Raw genomic sequence first — 26,656 nt, forward strand, 5'->3', positions numbered from 1 at the left:
CCATTATGAATAATCATGTGGCTGTGTTCCCAACATCAGTGAGGACTCCCAAGGGCCTGGGTTCTTTCCACTGAGCTTCTCTGTATCTCAGGAAGTCTCCTCATTTGCTTCCTCTTTCATCTGTGGCCAGAATGATTTCTCTGACTTTCTGCTGTAGTCATTTGAAGACACTTTGCATTTATCCTTTCCACACCTGACTTCTTGTTCCTGTGATTTTTTTCAATACTAGTGCTCCCAAAGTCATAGACAGTTCTTTTATACTATTAAAATGCAGGTGAGAAGGGTTAACTTCTCCGTCCATTAATTGTAGCTTGTATTATTGCTTGAAATATGTCATCCTTGGTTATTTTTCCTTCCATTTCATACCATATTCTTGCTGATCTATCACATGATGCTTTTACCATATTCTCACATTATTAGTGTTTGTGCCAGATAATCTGGTAGCATGTGCTTCGGAGATACCATTGCCCTCCCTGCCCCCAACTTTTGAGCACCTTAACTTGGCAGGGGGACAATGAAGGGGTGGCATTATGGTGGAACCCCTTCTCTGTTGGTATGATGAGGGGTGACTAGGCCAAATTTGAGTGGCGTTGTGCCCATGTTGTAGCACCATGCTCTCAGAATTGGCCAGGTTGCTCCTTCCTGGTGGACGGGGTTGCAACACCACTCAAATTTGGCCTGTCTGAGTTGCTTCTGCCCCCCACCCAACATGTTATCCTCCCCATACATTCTTCTTGCAATCCTTCTGGTGCCAATGCCTGGTTGTGTCATCAAACAAAGCATGCGCTCTTGAGAGCACATCTGTTGTTAATGGGTGATGTCCTGGCTGGGACCAGGGTGCATGTTTGGCGCTGAAAATCAGGCCCTTTTCAAATGTCAAACTGGGCACCTACAAATGGATTACTCTGTTTATAAATCTTGGCCTGAATTTCCTTTATCTTCAGGTGTCTGTATGTTCAAAAACATCTGACTCTTAAAATAATGAAATGTATTCCCTGTGTGACCAATTTCTCTCAATTTCTTTCAATTATTAGAAATTGACTCTTGGATTTATTGGTTGCTGCTTCCAGTACTTTCTGCAGTTAATATTTACGAGCAGTGCTGCCCCACATCCAGTTATCAATGTACACTTTCACTCCCAAGATCCAGTGCTCAATGTATTCTAAAAGGCAATATCGAGAAGCAGTAACTATCAAAATGCATTGAAAGAACAAATCTTGGCGCTGTGTGTCCCAGAAAAAGAAGTTTTGTCAAGACATCTGGTTTCTGGAAGGAAATAAAAAAAAGGAAAAAATCAGCTCCTGTCTTCTCCATAAATATTTTTTTCTTTGTGGAAAAAGTGGAAATCTTCCTTTTTTTAAATCCTCGTTTTCTCATTCAGCTCCTCAAACTCAACACAAAGTTTGTTTCCATCTTTGTAGCAATAAAGGGAGTGATCAGATTCAGAGTGTGGGTTCTTCTAATCTATTATTAATTATTATTTGTAAATTTATATTACAGTATTTCCTAGAAGGCCCAACCAAGATTGGACCTCATTTATTTAGGTACTGTAAAAATGAAAGCTGGTCCAATTTTATATTTTGCGATGATTTTTGGTATTGAGAAATGGGCTTTTGACACCAAACATTTTGTGGGGGAAAAAATTCTAATGTCTCCATTTTAAATTTCAAAATAAAAAGTTTTACCAATTCAAAGTTGGTTGAAAATTATCATTTTGAAAATGTGCAGAAATCCCAGTTTTTTAAACTATCCCCAATTTTTTTCACTGGGAAACAGGTTTTTAAAAAAGTGAAAGGAAATAAGTGGGGACCCCGGGTTGGATATCTGCATAATAGTTAATCGAAGGGTGGCATGTGAGGGTCACTACAGAGAGCCAGTTGCTCCCTGGTTGCCACAATAATTGTGAAATGTATGTATGGGTAGTATTTAAGAAGCTATGTATCTATACTGAAATCTATATGTTCTTAAGTTCCAGGAGTTAAGGCAGGTCACTGAGAGGTGACACATCTCTGACATGTTTCTTTCAGGCAAGAGGTAACAGACACCTATCTCCCTGTCAGGCCATTTGTGTATTGTGTATTTTATTACACACACTATTTGCATACTTAGCCAAAGACTAAATAAGATTGTGAAATTGACAAAAGAGGAAATTTACAGAATGGAAAAAAAACAGCAGGGGGCAGGGTGCCCTGTTTATGAATAAAGACCAAGAATTGTTCTAGTTTATCTTGATGTGCAAAGGAAAACACTAGTATCTTCACCTAGGAGGCAAGCTGACAGCCTGCTTTTTTCATGAAAGGAGGATCACAGGCAATCCTGGCTATAAAGTGTTGCAAGCATTATGATACAAGACATGTGAGTATCTTGTTAATTAAGTCTAAGCTCTAGAATGAGTGTTATGATTTTTTTGTATGTATAATCATTGCTTTCCAATACTTGCTATTATTTGAATCTCTAGGCTTTGTTAAATACACTTATACTTGATCTCACTATAAACACATCTAAGTGCTGTGTGTTAAGTGTAGCGGTGATCGGAGCTGTAACTGGTAAGCTAGGGTGTATTGCTTCTTTGGGAACAGCAATTCTATAAATACTGCAAGTGTCCGTCCAGTGGCCATGGGGTTGGACACTTCAGGGAGATGTTCGGAGGGCTCAAGGGAGCCTGTTACCTCTAGAGTAACAGCAGGGCTTGCAAGGCCTAGGAAGGGAGTGCTTGCGTAGCCAGTGGAGTTGACCCACAGCAGGCACAGACAAGGTTTCCTTGCACTAGGGGCAGGTGGTAGTGATGTGTGTCATGACCCTGGGTACCCCTGCAGGGTATCACCAGCAGACTGGTAGCCCCTGTGAAACATGAAACACATCAGATGTTCTTTCTATTACAGGCAACTTACTTCATAACCTCTGGATTAGCTGTAAACCTCAGACAGTTAGTCTAAGCTATCAGAATCTGATACTTGGCCAGAGCAAATACTTAACCTCTTCCTTCTATTTTATCAGGTTTCTTAATAAGTGTTTTAAAAGTGTGGGGTGTGTTAGTAGTCTAAGCCTTGGATTTGAAATCCCTAGACTCTCTAGATTTACAAGTTTGTCATCCTGGTAGAGTCAACTCAACCCTTCTGATGTAGCTAAATAGAGTTCTGTGCAGTTTACTGCGTAGGAATCCTTCAGATGCAAACTTAAAACCAAGATCCTGCTTGTTTGCATAGCCCCTTAATGAGCCCAAAGTACTCTTACTAAGACTGAGGGTTCACCGTTAGTGTTCCTTGCCAAAATGTCCCCTCCCCACATTGTTAAGCAGTGGCAGAGTACAACTGGGGGCAAGGGGGAAGTAATGGGTCATTAGTGGTGCTTCCCTATTCAATGGGTGCATTCTGCTGCTATAATCTCCTCCTTGCCCTACTGAGGGGGAATGGACCACCTGCATCCTCCACCCCACCACCATAACTCTAACACTGGCCCAGGGGAGGGGAGGGAAGGGAGAGCAAGTGAGCAAGCATGCCCCACATTCACCCCACAGGGGCAGCTCCTGTCCCATGGCACCGGACCCAGCTCCCAATTCTAAGTGTTGTGACCTGACCTGTGGGATTATAGCACCATTCCGGGTTGGCCCGGCTGCCCCGTATCATGACAGAGGGGCAGCCAGACCACAGTGAGTGCTGTTGTGACATGGTGAATGAGGTCACAGCACTGTGTGATGTGTTGTGCCCCATTGCACTGCCCAGAGTGGGAGGCTGGGCCCAGCCCCGTGGGACAGGAGCTGCCACTGAGGCTGAGTGTGAAAATTCATGTCCTGCACCTCCTATCAATTGCATAATAGGTTTGAAAAGGCACCACACATACACCTAACCACACCAGGCCTGGGAAGCAGGGGAAGACAGTTGCCATCCCTGTTAGTTCTGCCACTGCTGTTAAGCAGTGTGCTTTGTGCTAATTGGTTGGCTCACTCTCTCCCACAGTTGTCTGCATTTCAGTGGCGCTGCTTTTGCATGGTTAATGAATTGCTTTGGGATAGAAGGCATTATGCAAATTCTCAAATTATTACTAATGTACACAGCTTTGATAGTACTGGCTGAATAGAAACATCAGCCATCACATCTACCCTGCTTTATGTTAATTCTGATTTCAGTGCAAACGTGAGTCTCAGCCCTGTTAAATCAGTTGTGCATTCACAACATCAGAAGTGACTGTTTAAAGTACTTGCAAATAAATTCATTAGGAAGAATTGTTTGAATGGCCATTGGGAGGGCAATGTTTAGAGCTTTTTAACTAATTCTGAAGATTATCAACACTATTCTAGATACACAAGGATAATGTTCTTGTTAAACTCCTGGTGCTAGAGTATTACCTAATTATCGTTCCATAATGTCATAATTCCTTTAGTGCCCCATTTTCTTTTTACAGGCCACAGAGCTCTGGTGAGTGACTAAAGAGAACAGCCGCCAGCAATTGCACACAGCTGACATTCTAAAGCAATATCCTGTCATAAAAGGATGAAAATAAATTGCCCCGTTCCTTATGAGATGCAGCTACTACTGAACAAACCCCCTTTCAACACCTCATCAGCCTTGCCAGCTGCACACTAATGGCTTCTCATTACATCCAGAGCAGGAGCTTTCCCCTTTTGCATTTCATGTGATTAATCTGTCAAATTAAGTGCATAGAAATGCCTCACATAATCTGGTTTTGATACAAATGCCACACAAATCCTGAAAGATTGTGTATCATTCCCTTCAGCAGAAGCATCGTATAATTCAACTAAGATAATTAACTGGAAGTAAATAATGCTCCTATTTAGCCTTTCAGTGTTAACCTTTGTTTAGTAACTAATCATTTAATTTTCTTCTCTCCACTCAATTTTTTTTCATGGTTTCCAACCCAAAACATGCAGAATTTGGTTGCTTCAATTTAATTTTGCTGGGTGTTTTTAAAGATATTTGAAAGCCAGCTCAAAACATAACTCCCCCGTCTCCAGTTTTAATGTCTGCTTTCTCCAGTGCTCTTTAGAGCTGAACAGTTCTCAGGGGAGCAGGGGAAAATATCCACCACTAAAGCCCACACACACTGAGGAGTCTCCACTGACTCACTTGAGGAACTCCCTCCTCACATGATCTGTTGACTGTCTCTGTGGGGCTTTTAACCCTGTAAGCATAGTGAATGATATGGCAGCGCAATGCATGTTGAAACCTGCTCTAAGAGGCAAAGGTTGATTCAAGGAGGTGATGTGCTAGATGCAGTGGAACAGAACTCTACTCCATATATTTCGGGAGATTTAATAAAAATCAGGAAGTTGCCTAATAAGGGTAGCTGCTTAGACTAGTTGCACTGGACTAGTTACAGGGCTAGCAAGTCCAGATTATTAATTTTTTTTAAGTTTTATTCAAATGCAAGCTTCTGGTGTTGTTGTAGGGTCTATGTTGTCACAGTGCATTGAGAAAAATTGCATAGGAACTGAATAATAAAAAACAGACCCAAGAAATAAGTTTTTGGTGTGTGAATTTGCTCATCTGTACTAGAACTAGATGTTGCTGTTTTGTTTTGTTTTTTTGTTTTGTTGACTAGTTTTTTGTGGGTTGTAGGTTGGTTGCTAACCCCAAAGCTGGGTGTTTTAGGTCAGGGATCCATTTTATCTGAATTCCCCAAGTTTATTTTGTGTAGCTGGCTTAAATAAAGGGTTTTGGTCTTTGTTATCTCAAGAGTTCAGTGTTCATGAAAGTAGCTAGGCTGATGTTTAGGTTTAGGACAGTAGAGTTGCCTCTTTGTCACTTTAAAGGAGTGCAATGCTCCCCGTGGGTTGCCAGGTTTGCAAGGCACCTCACCACCTCCTGCCTTTAGCATGATGAAGTCTTGTCTGTGCTTGTTGTGGATCAGCTCCCTGAAACCGCCAGCCTCTAGCAGCACAAGCGCTGCCTTCCAGGCCTCGTTCTCTCTGTATTGGTAACGATGGGCACATACCAACCCTGCAGTGTCCAGCCCCTTATCCACAGAATACTTACAGAATTAAGTGACCTGCAGTTTCCAAGGGAACAGTACACACCAGCTTGTAAGATTCAACTCAGGACCATCACTGTGCTTAATACCGCAGCACTTAACTATATTTATCATGAAAACAAGAATAAGTTTATTATCAAAGAACAAAGACCCAAGTGCTAGTGAGTAAGAATTTTGGAAACAAATGATTACTTATAAAACAAAATCATAACACACTTTCTAGAGACTAAACTTAAATAACAGGCTAACCTCCCATCTAAAGAAGCTTATCTCAACCAAAGTTCTTGACAATCTTTTGAACCAAGCTTGGCTGAGATCCCTTTTTCCATCAAGCAAACGTGCTGTCCATTTACTTCCTCAATGAAGGGTGCCTGGGTGTCTTTTTTTGTAGAGTAGAGTAAGCCTTTGACCTGCACCCTCAGACAGGGATCCCCCTCTTCTGCTGTTTCTCTCTTCCCATTAGTGTCTTTCTGAAGTTCCCATCAGCTCTTCAGTAGCATTTAACATAAAATGCTAATAGTTGTCCATTGTGAAAGAGACAATACTCAGTTTGCATGTAAACAGATGGCTGAACACCTCGTCTGACAGAAAACCTGTTTTTCATCTTTGCTGGTGACCAGTACTTAGTAACAAGCTGTAAGAAAGAACATATTTTCAGGGTATTTACATAACTCCTTACGCAACATTCGTAAATGCATTCTGCGATGTAATTGATGATCAATGTGACACCAGCTTTTGAGACCTTACATGACATGCATTGGGGAACTAGACTGTAGATGCAAGACCCAAGAGATCCCTGTAACCCCTCTGAACCCCCTTGCCAGTTGGCATCTAGAGGTTCTTGGGTTACAGAGAGGCTGGTGTGCAGTTCCTATGACATTGCACCATCCTTTGTTTTCTTCTCCCCACTAGTTTTCTGTACTTATACAGGCCTGGGCCCAGGGCCTCCTAGAAGTTAAATGGAAACAAATTATAGTCATTGTAGGATTTTTGCCTAATTTTCTAGTGCTCGTTCCTAAAGTTGTACCCAGTCTTAGAGCTGTGATCAGAGTAGTCCCAAAAAAAAAAAAGCCTTAGTGGTTACTGAGTGTTAATGGGCTCCCTGTTGTGCTTGTCCTATATAGAGAAAGAACAGCTTAACTCTTTCCCATGGAGCCTCAGAGTTAGCACAAGAGATTAATTTTATATAAGCACCAAATCCCCAGGCCTGTTTGGAGTCTCGTTGGCACAGTTCTATGTTTTGTTAATCAAGCACTGATACTTTAAAAAAACCTCAAACGAACAAACAAAAACAAAATACCCCAAGCTTGCAATATAGTGAAATATACAGAAAACTCTCTCACTTTGCCTCTCATTCACCAGATCAAATTGGTAGAGGCAAAATCTATCTTTTCAGAGCCTATTTGATTCAGTGATCTGTGTAAAATGTGTTCTCAGCCCAGTTCCTAGGGGGCAGATCCCCACATTGCCAAATTCCTGTCAAGATTGTCACTAACCGACATCCTTGCTGGTCATCTTCGCAAAGAGGTTGAACATCTGAGTGGGCATGGAGACTGAACCAACCTTTAACCTACTAAATATGGACAGGATAGCCCAGGCAGCCTATCATGTGCTACCAAATGACAAGGCTTGAGACTATGGGTGAGTAAAGACAGCCATACTTGACACCTTGGACATTACCCTGGAGACCTTTTGGGAAATGTGAAAGGCTCCCCTGGTCCCCCTTTGAGAGGGTTGCAATGTACCTGGTGGGGCCCCTTGCCCAGAGCATCTCCAGGTTCCTCTATATCCTGGTGACTATGGATTACGCCACCCTCTTCCCCAAGACCATCCCACTAAGGAACACCACCGCTTGAACCATCATGGTGGAAGTTTTGAAGGTCTTCGGCTGGGTGGGCTTGCCCTGAGAGTTCCTTACTGACCAGGGAGCAGATTTTACATCCTGGCAACTCCACCAGGTCTGTGGGCTCCTGGAATCAAGAAGCTGCAGACTTCAGTCTATCACCCCCAAACTGATGGGCTGGTCAAGCAGTTCAACAGAATGCTGAAGGACATGCTCTGCAAGTTTCCACCCAGGGACCTGTGCCAGTGGGACCAATTAATCCAACCCCTGCTGCTCACCATCAGGGAGGTGTCCTAATCCTCCACAAAGTTCTCACCCGTCAAACTGCTGTACAGTTGCTAGCCTCTGGACCTGCTCAACCTAATGGGGGAAACCTCAAAACAGACACCGTCGCAGGCCCAGGGCCTCTACAATATTTGCTACAGTTACAGGATGCTTGGCTCGTGCCAGATACCTGGCGAGGGAGAGCTTGCAGGCTGCCTGGGGGGCACAGGTGAGAACATACAACAAGGGAGCCTGGACAGAGGCCTTTGAACCCAGTGATTGGGTTCTCCTCTTACTTCCCTTGGAGGACTCAAAACTCCTAGCCCAATGGCAGAGGTGATATGAATTAATCCATCACCTATGAAATCCGGCAACCCGAATGACAGAGGAAGTGACAGCTATACCATATCAATCTCCTAAAGCTGTGGCACAAGTGGGAAGGTCTGCTGATTGCCCCATACCTCCCAAATCAGACCTGGGTCCCCAGGTCCCTGGAACCGCTTACTCCAAAAAGCCCCTACTCAGAGACACCCTCATATAGGAGCAGCAGGCCCTATGCCTGTTGAAGACCTTTCCCAGAATCTTCACGGCCTTACTGGGCCAAAGCACCCTGGTCCAGCACACCATCCTGACAAACTCAGGAGAGGTAATCCATGAGGCAATGTGACCCCTCCTACGGCAAATGTGGGAGGTGGTAGAGAAGGAAGTCCAGGTGATGGTGGACCTAGGGGTTATCGAAAGGTTGAAGAGCACGTGGTGCAACCCCTAGTGCTGGTCCCAAAGCTGGAAAGGACCCTTTGCTTCTTCATCGATTTTCAGAAGGTCAGTGCCTTCTCCAAATTCGATGCCTACCCAATGCCCCAGATTGACAAGCTGCTCAATTGACTCAGAGCAGCCCGGTACATAACAACCTTTGATCTCATTAAGAGTTATTGGAAAATCCCACTTGATCCAGGATCAAGTGGAAAAAGGGCCTTTGTCACCCCAAGCAGGCTCTATCAGTTCACCCAGATGCCTTTCGGCCTTCATGGCACCCCTGAAACCTTCCAGCGCTAGTGGGTTGCCTACTCCAGCCCCACACCGAGTAGCCACCACTTATCTCGATGACGTGGTGGTATACAGTTTGCCACTGGGAGGACCATCTGAAGCCCGTGGCAACTGTTCTGAGGGCTCTCCCCAGGGAGACGGAGGAACCCAAGAGACCAAGGTACACTCAGAAGGAGTAGTAAGAAGTAACCCAGGGACACCAGATATTAGTTCAGTTGTGTTGCCAGAGTCTAGGTCAGCATTTTTCGGTGGGATCCCCGATGACCAAGTGGCGGAACCCTCCGCCGCTGTCAAGGCCCTGGGCTGAGATCCAGTGGACTAGAGCAGGCCCGGGTCCCCCTACTTCCCTGCCACCTCCTCCTTTTGGGGACTGGCAGCCTACTCACTTGAGGCCAGCAGGCCTACTCACAGAGCCCTTAGACTGCTAATTCCCCTGTTGGGCACTGCACTTGTAGGCACAACATAGAGAGCTACATGAACCCTTAATTTTGAAAGGGGTATTATCTTTGTAGAGCTGATGGATGTCATGTATCTGGAGACAGGAAATATATTTCAGTCTCTTACCAGCACTCCTGTGTCACACTTCTATTACAGTATGTATTGGGTAGACATGCCGCTTATCTGCCTGCATTTAAAAAAGAATTTTGATATGAGCTTGGGAGTCTGGTAAGTGTTCTGCACAGCCTCTCGGTGCCTCAGCCAATTTCTACACTACTAAATTTTGTTGGCATATAGCCACTGAGTTATTAAGTTGCTTGTGCACACTCTGCTCCTTGTGCCAGCAGAGCGCATCCTCAACCGGAGCACTTGTATTGATTGTATTGTCAGTGTTGGGGCAGTGTGGGACTGCTCCTCAAAGCCAGTAACAGTTTACATAAGCAACGCTGTGTCCACATTGACACGGTGTCAACCTAATTACATTGACTATAACTCTACGCTGCTAAGGGAGGTGGTGTTACTAAATAAGTGTACAGAGGCACTTATGTCAGTGGGAGCCAAATTTTAGTGACGACACCTCCACGGCTAGGTCAACGTAAGGCAGTTTACATCAGTCTAACTATGTAGTGTAGACCAGGCCTCACTCTACCCAGATTACCAAATAGAAATGGATGAACTTCAATATGTTCAGAGTTCTGTTTGGACAGGCATCCAACAAGTTACCCTTCTTTAGTTTTTCCAGACATTTGAGCTCCTAACTGAAAACTGTCAGAACTAGCCAAACCTCCAGTCCTGAGTAAACAAAACTGAGTTGGAAATCTTAAAAAAAAAAAAAAAAAAAAGTAATTTTAATGTGATTTTTTGGGTCTCCTTATCCTGGTACCAGATGGAAATATTGTGGCAATTCCTTTTCCAGGAAATGGTTACTAAATACTACCATGGGATGATGCTTCAGGGATAGATACTCAAGAAATACTCATTTACCAAAGGCTAACCCTGTTACTGTGACAAAAGCATCTCTATTCCTCCCTTCCTTTGGTACACTGGCTGCTCAGGCTCAGATGTGGCTGAAGGTCTTTGCAGGTCTATAGTTTTTGCTGGTGAGGCATGATTAGCTATTTTGGTTTCAGTCTCACTGTTAGCCAGGCTTTTCATCTTGGCCTGACAGCCCATCATTACTTAGGGAGTGGGTGGATATGCACACATGTACATTCTATATCAGCATCCTGTAGCCCAGCATGCTAACAGATTAGCTAATAAACTTTCTCAACTGTTGACACTTTTTTTTAAAGCCAGAGAAACACCAATGGAACCAGAGTACAGGAAAGACACAGATGTGATGCCATTCTCCAAAAACCAAAATAAAATAAAGTGAGAGAGGGGGGTATGTCTACACTATGAAATTAAATCAATTTTATAGAAGTGGATCTTTAGAAATTGATTTTATATAGTTGGTTGTGTACGCTCCCCTAAGCGCATTAGGTCAGCGGAGTGCATCCTCAATACCGTGGCTAGCATCGACTCACAGAGCAGTGCACTGTGGGTAGCTATCCCACAGTTCCCGCAGTCTCCGCTGCCCATTGGAATTCTGGGTTAAGCTCCCAATGCCTGATGGGGCAAAAACATTGTTGTGGGTGGTTTTGGGTACATTTCATTAGTCTCCCCTCCCTCCCTCTGCGAAAGCAATGGCAGACAATCGTTTTGTGCCTTTTTGCCTGGATTACCCATGCAGACACAATAGCACGGCAAGCATGTAGCTTGCTCAGCTCACCACTGCTGTTGTGAGCATTGTAAACACCTCACACATTATCCTGCAGTATGTGCAGAAACTGGCTAAGAGATGCCAGCACGAGGACAATTGTGAGGAGGACATAGACACAGACATTCCTGAAAACATTGGCTGTGGCAATTGGGACATCATGGCAGCAATGGGGCTGGTTGATAGAGTAGAATGCCTATTCTGGGCCTGGCAAACAAGTCCCTGGTGGGACCACATAGTGTTGCAGGTATGGGATGATTCACAGTGGCTGCGAAACTTTTGCATGTGTAAGGTCACTTTCCTTGAACTCTGTGAGTAGCTTTCCCCCGCCCTGAAGCGCAGGAATACCAAGATGAGAGCTGCCCTGCCAGCTGAGAAGTGAGTGGCAATAGCCCTGTGGAAGCTTGCAATGCCTGACTGCTACCTGTCAGTCAGGAATCATTTTGGAGTGGGCAAATCTACTGTGGGGACTGCTGTGATCCAAGTAGCCAATGCAATCACTGATGTTCTGTTATCAAGGGTAGTGACTCTGGGAAATGTGCAGGTCATACTGGATGGCTTTGCTGCAATGGGGTTCCCTAACTGTGGTGGGGTGATAGACAGAACTCATATCTCTGTCTTGACACCGGACCACCTTGCCAGCCAGTATGTAAACTGCAAGGGGTACTTCTCAATGGTGCTGCAAGCACTGGTGGATCACAAGGGACGTTTCACTGATATCAACGTGGGATGGCAGGGAAAGGTGCATGACGCTCGCATCTTTAGGAACTCCAGGCTCTTCAAGCAGCTGCAAGAAGGGACTTTCTTCCTGGACCAGAAAATTACCATTGGGGATGTTGAAATGCCTATAGTTATCCTTGGGGATCCAGCCTACCCCTTGCTTCCATGGCTCATGAAGCCGTACACAGGCAGCCTGGACAGTAGTAAAGAGCAGTTCAACTATAGGCTTATCAAGTGCAGAATGGTGGTAGAATGTGTCTTTGGACGTTTAAAAGCTCACTGGCGCTGTTTGCTGACTAGGTTAGACCTCAGCAAAACCAATATTCCCATTATTATTGCTGCTTGCTGTTTGCTCCATAATATCTGTGAGAGTAAGGGAGAGACTTTATGGCGGGGTGGGCGGTTGAGGCAAATCGCTTGGCATCTGATTTTGAGCAGCCAGACACCAGGGTGATTAGATGAGCACAGCTAGGCGCGCTGCACATCAGAGAGGCTTTGAAAATCAGTTTAATGACTGGCCAGGCTATGGTGTGACAGCACTACTCCATATCATAGAAACTACCAAACTGGATCAGATCTGTGGACTATCTAGTGTCCCATCTCTGAGAGTGGCCAGCATTACATGCTTCAAAGAAGGCACACAAAATGCTGCAGTAGGTGTGCCATATTGTCCGGAGTGGTTCATGAGCAAGAATACCAACCTCAGGGCAGATCATTACAAACCAGGGCATAAATCCCACACTGATTGTGAGTTCTATCATTCAATTTCACAACCAAGCAACAAGTGTAAACTCCTCAGGCACTATACAGTCTTACCTTGGAGCCACACACAGTCCCCTTGGGCATTCTGGTCTATCTTGTCACCCAGGAAAGCTTGACTCGATGATAGATTGTCCCTTTTACACAAAAGATCACAAAATATTCAGGTTACTCCCAGCGCCAAAGGACCAGTCACTTACCCCAGGTCAATTTGCACCCTAGATCTCACACCAAAGACATGGCTTGTAGCCAATCCTGTAATAAGCTAACTAAAGGTTAGTTAACTGGGAAAAAGAAGTGACAGTTATTTACAAGGCTAAAGCAGGTAAGCATAAACACACACACAAATGAGATACAATCTCAAATTCAAAAGATAACAGAAGCGTCTGTAATAGGCAAGTTTTTATGTCATTTGGGGCTAACCCAAGCCAAGCAGCTTGGGGATCTCTTGCTAATGTTTAGGAATCTATGTCCCTCAGAGTCCAGACAGCACAAAGAGACCCTAATGCCCTCTGGTCAGCTCAGGGATTTATTATCTCCATCTCCCTAGAGCCTAAGCTGATAGGACAAGCACTTCAGCACATGGGTGGGTGGTGGGGGAGCAATCAACAAAGTCTTTGTTCCACAATGGTCCATTTGGATTCAATTGTCCTTCCTGATGGGCAGGAGATAATACCTCCTCTAGAAATCCAGCATTTTGCATTAGGTGAAGTTTTTTTTCCTATTTGGTGAGTTAACATAGTTTCAGAGCAAACATTTTACAGTTATGGAGCAAAGACTTAAGTATCACCTTTTATAGTATGGGCTACCAATATAATAAGTAGGATTAATACATGCAGCATCGTACAAGCATTCCATAAAGTCTAAATACTTCACACGTTCTTATAACACTAATATATATTTTAACTATACTACCCCACAGGTAAGCCAGACTGGTTTCCAGCTATGCACTTGTTAGGTTGGGGATTTGTTATAGAAGTGGGTGGGTGAGATTCTGTGGCCTGCATTGTGCAGGAGGTCAGACTAGATGATCATAATGGTCCCTTCTGACCTTAAAGTCTATGAGTCTAGTGTTCAGTGAGGCCTGGGCCATGGCATGGTCTACCAGCATCACAAGGCAGATGTTGGCTATTGTCCCCCACATAGGTCTTCTCCTAATCCAATAGTAAGAGACTGGTTTAAATTCTGAATCATCAGGTTTTTATAGCCGTTCCAAAATTTGTTAGCTGGAGTCGAAGAGAGATTGGACACTTATGTGGATAAACAATATCCAGAGTTATAGTTAAAGCTAAATTCTTGGCCCCAATGTCCTGTAACAATGACCTCCCACTGAGAGATCAAGTTGCTGCCCTTTTTTCCCACCCTCAAAGTGAAATTGCCTCTAGATCTCCCACTTGTGTCCCCAGCACTCCAAAGTCTTGCAATTGCTAGTCTACCTAGCAGTGGTGGTGTTTATGCACTCTGGCCATCTCTGGTCCTGTCAGTCACTGCTGGGGCAATACTCAAAGCTTTCTGTGTTATATCACTACTACCAGCGGTGGCCCCAGGCACCAGCGCTCCAAGCGCATGCCTGGGGCAGCAAGCCGCGGAGGGCGGCCTTCCGGTCCCTGCGAGGGCAGCAGTCAGGCTGCCCTCGGTGGCGTTTCTGCAGGAGCTCCGCCGATCCCGCGGATTCGGTGGCAGTTCGGCGGCAGGTACGCCAAAGCCACGGGACCAGGGAGTAGGCAAGCCGCCGAAAGCAGCCTGCCTGCTGTGCTTGGGCGGGGGGGAGGCAAAAAAGCTAGAGCCACTGTTCCTTTATAAGTAGGCAGCAGTCAGAAAATGAACGGGTTCTGGATCTCTGGGGGACATGAGTGGTGCCACAGCAGGTCAACAGTAGGATAGTGGGACAAAGAATTCAATGGGGGAGGGAGGGGGAAAAGGGGAGATACCCACCCTAATACGGTTTTACTGGTGGAGTTTGCCACATGAACACCACAGGGAGCAGGTCTGCTGGGTATGAAGATGTCATTTTTCAGTCACTTTTTCAAAGCAGATACACATTTTAATGAGCGTCATTTTGGCTCATTAGTACCAGTGGCGACAGGCTGCTGGAATTCCTCTTTGGGGCATGGAAGTATATTGAGAAGCCATTTTCTGTATTCCATTCCAGACAATGTCAGTATCAGCTGCTTAGCTTGTACTAAGGCTCTTTTCCATATTGATTTAGGCTGAGCTATGTATTATCCTTTTCAAATGCCATGGACGGTTTTCACAGCAAGGTGCTTTATAAATGAGCTTATATTATATTGTATTAGATGACTTGCTTATGCAAGATTGCTGCCAGAATGAAAGCCGACCTTACTTGTTAAACACTATTTTTTTAATCTTCCTTAGGATGGATTTATAGACTTTTTGGAGTTTATAGCCGCAATAAATTTGGTTATACGAGGGAAAATCGACCAAAAACTGAAATGGTATTTTAAGCTATATGATGCTGATGGAAACGGATCTATTGACAAAAAAGAACTCCTAAGCATATTCACGGTAAGCAAGTTATATACAGTAGCAAGTCCATTTAACCTAGCACATTGCCTTTGGCGTAGGGATTTGCCATGTAACGTAAATGCTTCAACTACAGTTTACCAAATGTTTCTGGTTGGAGATGTTCTCACCATTATTTATGCTTGTTGAAGTACATGTATCTGAGTATTTTACTTCAAGCCTTATCCTCCAGGTGTACCATTTGAGTCAAAAAGAAATACTATAAATCAGTTATTTACTGTAGAGAGATTATTTTGATAAACTGCACTATACAGAAGAACAAACCTGTACCAGCATAATGAATAGAGCTGATCAACGTTTTTGGAACAGTTTTTTCATGGGACAATGGCCTATTCTCAAACTAAACTTTTTACACACAAAAAATGATGCTATCACAATTTCCCAATTTTTGTGAAATTTTCCACAATATCAACTTTTATTGAAATAGTGTTCAGAGCAGTTACATTTGTTTAAAAACTCAATTATCAGTAAGCAAATACAGTTTTGGTAAATTTAATGAAATGTGGAAGAACCTCAAAATTATTGTGATATAATTTTTGATAAAAATTCAGAAAATTTCATGGAACCAAACAATTTCAAAATTATTTGCAAAATCATTTCCCCATTCAACCAACTCTGATGAATAATAATTTACATTTAAATAGTTCCTTTCATCTAAAATGACTTAAGGTGCTTTGCAAACTTATGGAACTGTCTTAAAAACAAATCAAAAGTATAGGAGGACTCTTTACAGACAGGTAGGACAAGGTTCTTGCTCCAAAGAGCATACAATCTAAATGAAGACTTAACATGAGGCAAGATGTGGTAGCTAGGTTAGCCATAAGTTAGCAAGAGGGAAGTTGCTGGACCTCATACTTCTGAGCTGCTCTGAAGAGAGAGAGAGGAGAGGTTGCCAGGCCCAGATCACTCACTGGCTCCATGTTGAATCTTACGCTTCTCTAATATAGGTGTTACACCTCTTATGTAGCTGGGGAAACTAAGGTGCAGACTCTGTGAGCTGCCTTTATCTAACCAGGGCAATTGCAATGATTTTAGTTAAATTGATTTTTAAACCAATAGTTAAAGCCAGCACAGCCCCCGGTTTGGACATTCTTCTTTCAGTTTGAATGTCTTACTTTAGTTTAACTTAATCCAGTTGCCAATTGATTTAACATAAACTAAAATAAATCACTTATGCCAAATAAGATTGTCCACACTTTGGTTTGCATCAGCTTAACTGTACCACTCACTTTGTGCAATAATAACCAAAGTATTCCCCACACAGGAAAGCTGAACCACTGTAAATCTAAGATGTGAATGTAAAATGATAAAGTCCTACTCCCTTGCTGTAACCACTACACTACAAGTAGCCGTGACAGAGTGTATTACTTTCTACCCAAAGCTTCAGTAGGTTCATGTAGAATGCTAAAAATGGATGTAATTTGGAGTATGATCAGATGAATGCAGACTAATTCATATAGCTATTCTTAAAGACTGACTATTGCCCATAAAATAGCTCAAGGCAAGGACAGTTATGGTTAGATTCCCACAGCAGATGCTGGATATGATACACTTTAAATTTCAATATTAAGATAAAAGTAATAATAAACTCTAACATCTGATTTTTCTGTACCATTAGGAGTGTGACAATGTCTATATCCATAGCTGCTTATATCACACAGCAAATTTGTTGAGCGTATATATTTAATGAGTCTGTTGGCATCATTTACAATTAAAGAACCATACTTTGTGGCTTTAGCCCATTGATACAGAGAACACAGTGGTAGTGAGGCCCACGTTTTTGATTGACAGCATTTTACTTAGCCTGAGGTGTTGACTTGTCATCTCTGTTGCTAGATTGAATCCTGGGTGGCAGTGATTAGAGATGAACACTAATCTTTCTACTTCATGATCAGCAAATATTTGTCCAATGACTTTTTTTGGTTTGCAAAAATATCCATGGAAAACAATATACCCCTGTGACTGCATGCAAATTTGTGGGCATTTTGAAATGCCGGAGTCCTCTCTGCCTCTTCATAAGTGCCATCCAGTCAGTGAAGAGATTTACATGACCAATCACAAACAAATAATCAATAGCTAATCATTACAAATAGCCCATATACTGAAATATATTCAGATACAATGCTTGGGATTTATAGATTGTATTATTATTTATAAACTTGCAGGGAGGGGGATAGCTCAATGATTTGAGCATTGGCCTGCTAAACCCAGGGTTGTGAGCTCAATCTTTGAGGGGGCCACTTAGGGATCTGGGGCAAAAATCAGTACTTGGTCCTGCTAGTGAAGGCAGGGGGCTGAATTCAATGACCTTTCAGGGTCCCTTCCAGTTCTGTAAGATAGGTATATCTCCATATATTCAGGAGTCATTTGAGTTAAAACATTCAACAAAATCTCTTTGGAGATGATTTAGAAAGAGGATGACCAGATCTCCCAATTTTATAGGGACAGTCCCAATATTTGGGGCTTTTTCTTATATCAGCACCTATTACCTCTCACCCCACCCCACCCCTATTTTTCACACATGCTATCTGGTAACCCTATTTAGGAACAGAAATAAAGGGCTAATATCATAGCCTCAGTTCTCTTCTACCAGTGGATCAACAGCTATAGGAGTAACTCTAAGGCCTGATTCAGCAGATCCCTTAAGCATTTGCCAAGTGCATTGTGGAACTGGAGTCTCAGTCATTATTAGTGGGCAATACTTCTACATCACATCACAACTGGCACTAAATGACAATCTTAGGTGGAAAAAAAAAAATATACTTAAGCGCACCAGATAACTTCAGCTAGAAGTCGAGAAGTCTTATATATATATATCGATAACACCGCGCGATCGGCGTCCGCCGGATCGTCGTCCGCCTCCGCCTCCACCGCCGCCACCGCGGCTTAGCGGTGATCGTCGATCGAAAAGAGCTGGGATATATCGATTCGATGAGATGAGAGATAGATATCCATCCGATCCCGATCTGAAAATCCGCCGCCGATACGGCGGGTAGTGTAGACGTAGCCTTAGCAGAGACGACTGCAACCGAATGGGACCAATTTGCATTTTCACTCCTAGAGATAAGTCCCTCCACCAACAAGAAAGTGGTAGAGAAGCTTCTGTTTAACTCAATTGAAGGATAAGTAAAGGCCTTCAATATCCAGGGCTATCAGTCTGACATTTATTTGTGATCACTGAAAAAAAAAATTTTTTTTCAATAGAAAAGTTACATAAATATTCTCACCATGTTCATTCCACTGTGTAAAATATAGTTGTTCTTTTTTAAAATTGCACAGAACATTATGCATCGTCCAAACCGTAGAATTCTCTAGGGCAGGATACACGTCCTGCTGTGGAATCTAAAGTGTGATTCAGAATTGAGGTGTCACGTGGTTTGACAAGACCTTTAATGGTATGTAAATTAGGTCTATAATTCTTCAGGCTCTGTTATGATAATTAAATTTCCAATCCTCATTACGGAAGATTTACTTGAATTCATAGCTGTTTCTTTTAGTGGCTCAAATGGATTGTTAAGCTGAAGTGTCACAGCCAAGTGCCTCAGTTGCTGCCGCATCCTTTCTTAGTTTGAGGGAGCAAACCCTGAAAACTCTTCCTTTATTTGTGTTTTCAGGCTATCCAGGCTATTAATGGCAACCAGAGCATGACTCCTGAAGAGTTCACAAACATGGTATTTCAGAAGATAGATGTAAACAATGATGGTAAGAGTCTGTACCTCTTCACTTGACTTTGTCATTGTTTTTTCTGGGAGGAATAGGGGGAATATTGAATATATATGTATACAAAGATTGAAGTGATTAGCAGTAGTGGTAGACCTCCTTCTTCTCTCATTTACATGTATGTCAGAGGAGTTACTCCTGATTTCAACTGTTGTATCAACTAGAGCAGGGGTGGGCAAACTACAGCCTGTGGGCTGGATCCAGCCCGTGGGATTGCCACTCCTGTGGCGCCGCGGGCCCTGCGCAGCTGCTGGAAGTGGCCGGCACCAAGTCCCTGCGGCCCCTGGGGGAGGGTGGGACAGAGGGTTCTGTGCACTGCCCTCACCTGCAAGCACTGCCCCCACAGCTCCTATTGGGCGGGAATGGGGAACCGTGGGCAATGGGAGCTTCAGGGGAGGTACCCGCAGGTAAGGGCAGCGCGTGGAGCCCTCTACCCTCCCTCCCCCAGGGGCTGCAGGGACGTGGTGCCGGTTACTTCCGAGAGTGGCGCGGGGCCAGGGCAGGCAGGGAGCCTGTCTTAGCCCTGCTGCGTGCCACTGCCATCCTGGAACTGCTCCAGGTAAGCGGTGCCGGGCCAGAGCCCGCACCCGAGCCTCCTGCTGCACTCCAACCCCCTGCCCTGATCCCCCTGCCACATCCAGAACCCTCCTGCACCCCAATTCCCTGCCCTGAGCCCCCTTGTACACTCTGCACCCCTCCTGCACCCAACCCCCTGCCCTGAGCCCCCTAACCTTGAGCCCCCTGCTGCACTCCAACCCCCTGCCCTGAGCCCCCTGCCACATCCAGAACCCTCCTGCACCCAACCCCCTGCCCTGAGCCCCCTAACCTTGAGCCCCCTGCTGCACTCCAACCCCCTGCCTTGAGCCCCCTGACACACCCTTCCTGCACCGCAGCCCCCGGCCTCCTGCCCTGAGCCCCCTGCCCTGAGCCCCCTTGTACACCCCGCACCACTCCAGTGCCCCAACCCCTTGCCCTAAGCCCCTTCCTGCACACCACACCCCCTCCCACACCCCAACCCTCTGCTCCAGCCCTACATTCATGGCCCTGCATGCAATTTCCCCACCCATATGTGGCCCTTGGGCCAAAAAGTTTGCCCACCCCTGAACTAGAAAGTATCATCAAGCCCATTGACTTACATGCACATAATGGCTGTAGGGCCCCCATATTGTTTTTTTCTAAAATACTGTGCATCACAAGACAACATAGAATTGAAAATGCATTTGGAAACTAAAATCTTGATCCACCATTTGGAGTTGGGGCAAATGTTTATAATATGAAGTTGTCAAACTTCTTCATAATCTTAATAGTGTCTTGGGGTCACCTCTCCTGCCAGTGGTGATCAGGCAGACCACATCGCCCTCCCAGTAGCAATCACATAACATCTGTGTGACTATTACCACAATTTTTTAAGAAAATATTGTGTAGCAAGGTCATGCATTATGAGGTTTTTATTGTATAGCTATTGGTACCTAACGTTTACTTTTTAAAATAACCTGCGTGCAGTATTTACAGACCATAAATAGTATCCGCTTGGATGCACTTTTCCTGTCACTTGGCTCATCTTTTGTCAGAGCTCAGATTCCAGGCTCCAAATGTCAAATGCCAATGTTCTGGACTCTACAATCAATCATATTGTTCTGCTTAATTTTGTTTCTGTTATGAACATCTATTCATTACAAGAAAATATGTATCTGAACTAGACCTGCAACTAAAAATATAATATCAATAAGGTGGCATGCTGTGAATTAGAATGTGCTCAGGCAACCGCGCCTCATGATGCGCCCATGTCCCCTCCAGGTTAGTCCCTTCTCAGACAGTGACAATGGATAAGCTGTAAGGGAACAGGGTTGCCCCAGCTTGAGAAGAGGAGCCAGCTCTCCCTCCTACCCCCCAATCCCAATTTTAGCCAAGGAGGGAAGCTGTGCTCCCCCTGCATTTAATCCCTGTAAGACACAGAGAAATGTTGAATGATGCCTTTCCTCATACTAAAATAGGAATAATCCATGGTTGTGGGTTGATAATGAAAGCAGTTCTTATGCAGGCGAAAGTCCTGCTGAGTTCAGTGAGACTTAAGTGTGTGATTGCCTGGAGTGAGTGGCCCTCTGGAGTCCCAATCAGTGGGGATCTCATGATGTAACCTCCTATCCCCTCCCTCCCTCCTACTTATAATCAAAATATTCTCACATGCATATAGCTGAGTGTTCATACAACTGTTATAAACTTGGACAGGTTGGCTGGCTGTGGGGAGGAGATAGATCAGGGCAGACTGGTTGGAGGCAGAGGGAGGATTGACTTGAGCAGGCCAGTATGAAGGATGGGAAGTGCAGAAAGAGGGAAAAAGATGTAGAAGGTAATGTGAAGAGGCAACAGCCAAAAGGTCCCACCTTGTAGAATAGCCAAGCCAAGGGCAGGCTACAGGCAAGGGGATGGAAGGTAGCAGAAGTGGCTGGGACTGAAAAGGGGATCGCCACAGAGGAAGTGGGGCAGCGTGAAAAAAGCCCAGGATACTGGTTCAGTTCCCATTTCACACATTGATTATATAATGGTGGTGTGATGTATGGAGAAGGAGTGAAGACCATGCACAGAACTCCAACTCTCTGCCTCCCTGCAAGGTCCCCTTCTAGTGTGAAGCCTCCTGAATGGCAGTTTCTGCAGCCTGCCAGCTTATACGTGAGGCTACCCAATAATACAATGTAGACTATTCATGTGAGACAAGGGTGGAAATGCTCTTTGCAGACTGTAGTATACTGAATATTTACCTTTATATACTGTTCTAGAGCAGACATGTACTAACTAAACTGCATCAACACACTTGAGACTGGCCTTTGACTTTGTTGCTGAAGCCTGTGAGGGAAAATTTGATGTTTCTCCTGTTCCTGGTAGAAGGTGTGAATTAGTTTTCAAAGATGGCTTGTAACTTCCAAGGCATTATAGGATTATGGGGTCTCCCAAACAGCGGGGCTCCAAATGGCCACTTCTGTTGCTTATAAGGATTTTCCTGATGAGATCACTAAGCACCACTGGGCTCTTTTACTGCACGTGATAATGCAGTGGGTTCACTACAGTGTGGCTATCTGAATACATAGTAAGAGTTATAACACAATGGACAGCATAATTCAGGATTCTATTGCTTTAATATCTAATGCCAACTGGTCAATTTTCAACAGTAGGGCTAGTGAGATTAAATGAAGTGTAATCATGGGATTTTCAAAAAAGCCTAAGTGTTAGGAGCACAGGTCCCATTGAAAGTCAGTGAAACTTGTGGTCCCAAATCACTGGGCTCTCTTGAAAATCCTACACTGAATTCTTAAAATTCATTCCTATATTTCTGCTGTTAATGAAACTGATTTATGTAGCAATTGGACGGTAATCAGTTATCCATAGCAAAAAGAATCTGTAAATAACATTGCAATCAGACCAGGATTCGGGCCTAGTATTTTGCAGGAGGTGCTCCAGCGCGTCTGATGGTAGAAAATCAGACTAAAAGTAAACTGTTTCTTCCTAGTTCTGATAGCTGCATCTCAACACTGTCTTTAAGTAATTCTGAGGTTCAGCACAGACTCTGGAAATCTGGAGCACTTCACATGAGTCTGTCATTATCTAATCAATATTTGTGCTCTGAGTGTCCAGTTACAACACAGTCTTCAAATACATCAGGACTGATTACTACAGCTGAGAATAGATGTCACTGTGTAGCTGGCTCACTGTAAACACCATAGTTTGGAGGAGCTTGCCTGCATAAGTGTTATCATTTCCTTTATAGGGCAGTTAAGTTTTGCTTTTATGCAGCTTTTACTAGTGGCCTTTTCCCACCCAGGAAATGCAGAGCATTCACAGCTGCCATTGACTTCAGTCGGAGTTGTGGTTGATTAGCTCCCCTGTTAACAGACAAAAACTACCTATGATCTGATTTTCAGAGTTTGAAATAAAACAGGCAGGGTAGGCAATGCCAGTTCTTTACTCCCAGTGATCTCTGTTCAGATCTTGAGTGAGACAGAACAGGAAAACAACAAGGGACTCAACTCACAGAAAACAGCCATCCCTTGGGAGTTGTGTTAATTTAGATGGACCCTATAGGTCCAAAGAGTCAAAGGAGTTAACATATCCCAGTCACTGCCCAACATTAAACAGTATTAAACAAGATTCGGGGTTTGGTATACAGGCACCTCAGCTTGCCTAGTGCTATGGCAAACACATCATTAACAATCGTTTAAACCATTTATTAAAGATACAGGAAAAAAAGGAAAAACAGTCAAAGCCTTTGAAAAGTGAGATATTAAGTAAGGCAGTGGTCCTCAATGCGGTGCCCGCGGGTCCCATGGCACCTGCTGGGGCATCTATTTGTGCCCACGTACTGGCCTGCGGACAAGCATCTGCCGAAATGCCACCAAAAAGCGGTAACGTCAAGAGGCATCACTGCCAAAATGCCACCAAAAAATAGCGTCATCAAGAGGTTTTGCCTCTGAAATGCTGCTGATTTTCGGTGGCATTTCAGCGGCAACGCCTCTCGATGTTGTCGCTTCTCGGCGTCATTTCGGCAGACGCTTGTCCGCTGGCCATGGTCCTCAGTGGCTCGTCATCCAGTGCCCGCCAGACAAAAAAGGTTGGGGACCACTGAAGAAAAGCTTTCATTTCAACTACATCCCTTGTTCCCTTTCCCTTTAGCTAGAAACTTTTAAAAGAAAACCCTTTTCTTCGACAGTCTTTTAGTTGGTATTAAAGATGGTAACAACTGCCCTTTCTGGGGAAAAGAGAAGTTAGTTGGACTGGAGTTACCATTGTAAAGTTGGATCCCATTTCCTGACAGACAAAACAAGACAAATACGCTAAAGGGGAGAGAAAAGAACAGCAAAGATAGAAGATGCAGCTTCTATCTCTGGTGTTGACTTTCACTTGCAACCTCACTTCTGGAAAAACATAGGCATGGCACACAGTCTATTGAGCCACTCCAAGACCTGGCATCCAGGACCTGTGTCAGGCTGTTAGGGCATTGCTTTTAGCTGCCTTTCTGGTCACAGGTTTACAGTGGTATTTCAAAATGGCCAGCTAAGCTAGACTCTTATTAACAGAAGGAAAAAGTAGAGGAATAGAAGAGAAGAAATTAGGTGTGGCAGGAAAAGGATAAACAACGGGGGTGGGGCAGAGGGAGGTGACAGTCTTTCACAGCCCAGGTGGTGGTTGGGATTCAGCCAGAGTCAGTGGAAGTGGTGATGTCATCTTAATTTCTCTCAAGGCCTGGTCTGGTCAGGACATTTCTTGATATCAGGCTGACAAATGCTCAACAGTATTACAGTAGATCCTGGGGTCCCTGGAGATGGTGGGAGGGTTAGCCATGATGGTTAAGCTCACTGCAGAGGTGTCAGTAGACAGCTTCTTTTCTGCTTCTTTTCTAATTTCCCTCCCAAAGTCTTTTCTTTTAAGGCTCCCAAAAGAGATTGATGGACAGAATAGCTCATCCGCTCATTATTTGTCCACCAATTAGGCCCAATTTCTGACACATCAATTTTGGTTCACTGATTTCCAGTCCCACACTCCTCTTGTTTACCAAGCATGACCTTGACACACTCCTTGAGTTATATCAGTTGGCCTTTTTTTGTTTGGACTAATTCCATCTTTCTGTTTCCCTTTTGCACCTTTTCTCATCAACATTTATTGTGACATTTTATAAACTTTAATCCATTTTCCCACAGTGATGCTCACAAGTGGGGTAAATTTGTAAGCCCAATTATTACAACAAGGCTAAGAGGGATCTAATAACCTCTGATGTCCAGTTTCTAAACTGCATTTTATTTCATTTTAGGGGAACTGACATTAGAAGAGTTTATCAATGGTGTGGAAAGCGACGCGAGCCTGTTGGAACTGATTTCAAAAAGTTTTGACCTTTCCAATGTACTTAAAGTCATACAAAGTGGAAGGCGGCACAGCATCTGAGGTTTTCTGACCCTGAGTGGGGTCTGTGACACCACGGATATTGAAGGGAAGATAATATTTAGTACTTTCACAGAGCTTTAAATCTTCCAAGCTCTGCATAGACAGTCACTGACGTCAAAGTCCAGGAATAATTGTCACTTCAGAGATTTCACCCTTGAGTCCGGACCTTTTTTTCTTTCTTGTCAATGGATGCTGCAGCCACTGAACATGAAACTTTATCTGCACGCAATAGTAAATCTATTTGTTGCAGTACAACAAGCCTCTCCGATCACTATCAACGCCGTTCTGAGTAATGGATAAACACTGACAACAGTACAAAAATTAACCTTTGCAGAAGACCTTCAACTAATGAATTGCTTCTTTTAAGTACAGGTTGTTTAACCTACAATTTACAATGTGGTGATAAACCATTAGATAGGATTGGCTTCTATCTGGATCAATTAAGAATGAAGCTTAAAATAGGAGTGGATTATCTGGGAAACACCTCAATCAGCTTACTGTGCCAGAGATAAACATCCATTTGGAAAAGCTGTTCTTGGTTTTATTACATCTGTAAATTAAAATGACTTAATGCTTTGATATTCGATGGGAGGCTTATTAAACCTAGTTTTCTTCTCACCTTAATCTTAATGCAACCATTAATCAATTCATTAGCCTTTGGAACTGTCGAGTAACACGGCTCCATATGGAGCAATTATTAAAAAGTCCAGAAGACAGTTTAAAAAAAACCCACAATTTTACTTTATAAATAATAAGATTAGTTGCCTGAGCTGAAAAGAAACGTCATGAGCAGACTGCAAAGGCAGAATTATAGTTCTCTCTGGTTCCACTGAGGATTGAGTCTCTCTCAAATCTGCAACAGTTATCAAATTACGAGTATTATATTATAAGAATAAATTCTCATTGGCTGATCATACCATGGGGCATGACACCGATGCTTGTTTCTTTTGAAAGCACCAGCTTCATGCACGTTAATGCTTGCATGGGCTCTTGCACCACATAGATGAAAGAAAATTATCAAGGCTTGAAAATGAAAATGTTTTTCTCCCAAATTCACTTCAAATCTGTGTCCAATTGCACATGATATGTGCTACATCATCTGTAATTATTATACCCATTGCTGGTTTGATCAATACAGCAGACAACCAGGGTATGCAACAAGCAACACTTGACATTATAAACAGTCCTGACATTCTATCTTTGACATTTAAATCTTTTATTTCCCTTCCAAAAAATGGAATGACAAATGAGACTGCTGGTGGGTTAGAACTTTAAAATCGTCTATTTATTCATTATAGACACATTACTATGTCAACATCAGTCTCATTTTTTTTCCAACTTAAGGACTAAAAAAGGGAGCTTGAAAAAAACGATAAGGGATATCTCTGTTTTAGACTCTTTTGAGGGCATTTATCATTCAAAATAGGCTTTGATTTAACACACAAAGTTCGGTGTTAACAGTGTTATTTAATCAATTTGAGTACATTGACATTTTTAGGTTTTGCGCTCTTAAACAAGTGAAGTGATTATTTTTTAAAACTGATTACTACACATCTATTGTGACCTTTTTCACAAGGAGTTTTTACTATGCAGAGATTTTTTTTAATTGCCTAACTATTGTATCTAACAGTAATTACATGATA

The 26,656-nt window shown here is 43.5% G+C and overlaps 2 protein-coding genes across 4 annotated transcripts in view; both read left to right on the forward strand.

The window, feature by feature from the left end:
* Positions 1–4,528, forward strand: part of MORC1 (MORC family CW-type zinc finger 1) — a 169,986-nt gene extending 165,458 nt beyond the window's left edge. Inside the window, exons 30-31 of one of the 2 annotated variants that reach the window (XR_005582899.1) lie at positions 2,300–2,355; positions 4,402–4,528. The gene's annotated coding sequence lies outside the window, so the exon portion shown is untranslated. Of the gene's footprint in view, positions 1–2,265; positions 2,356–4,401 lie in introns of those variants that run through there. The other variant, XM_039481905.1, reaches the window with a different exon arrangement.
* The window catches only part of GUCA1C (guanylate cyclase activator 1C), a 48,280-nt gene extending 22,107 nt beyond the window's left edge, over positions 1–26,173 (forward strand). For both annotated transcript variants that reach the window (XM_039481965.1, XM_039481969.1), the window contains exons 2-4: positions 15,195–15,344; positions 18,977–19,064; positions 24,883–26,173. In XM_039481965.1, the coding sequence (XP_039337899.1) occupies positions 15,195–15,344; positions 18,977–19,064; positions 24,883–25,013 (369 nt within the window). In that variant the 3' untranslated portion in view covers positions 25,014–26,173. The remainder of the gene's footprint in view (positions 1–15,194; positions 15,345–18,976; positions 19,065–24,882) is intronic.
* Positions 26,174–26,656: the final 483 nt, after the last annotated feature.

Source organism: Mauremys reevesii, linkage group 1 (assembly GCF_016161935.1).
Source record: "Mauremys reevesii isolate NIE-2019 linkage group 1, ASM1616193v1, whole genome shotgun sequence".
NCBI lineage: Eukaryota > Metazoa > Chordata > Testudines > Geoemydidae > Mauremys > Mauremys reevesii.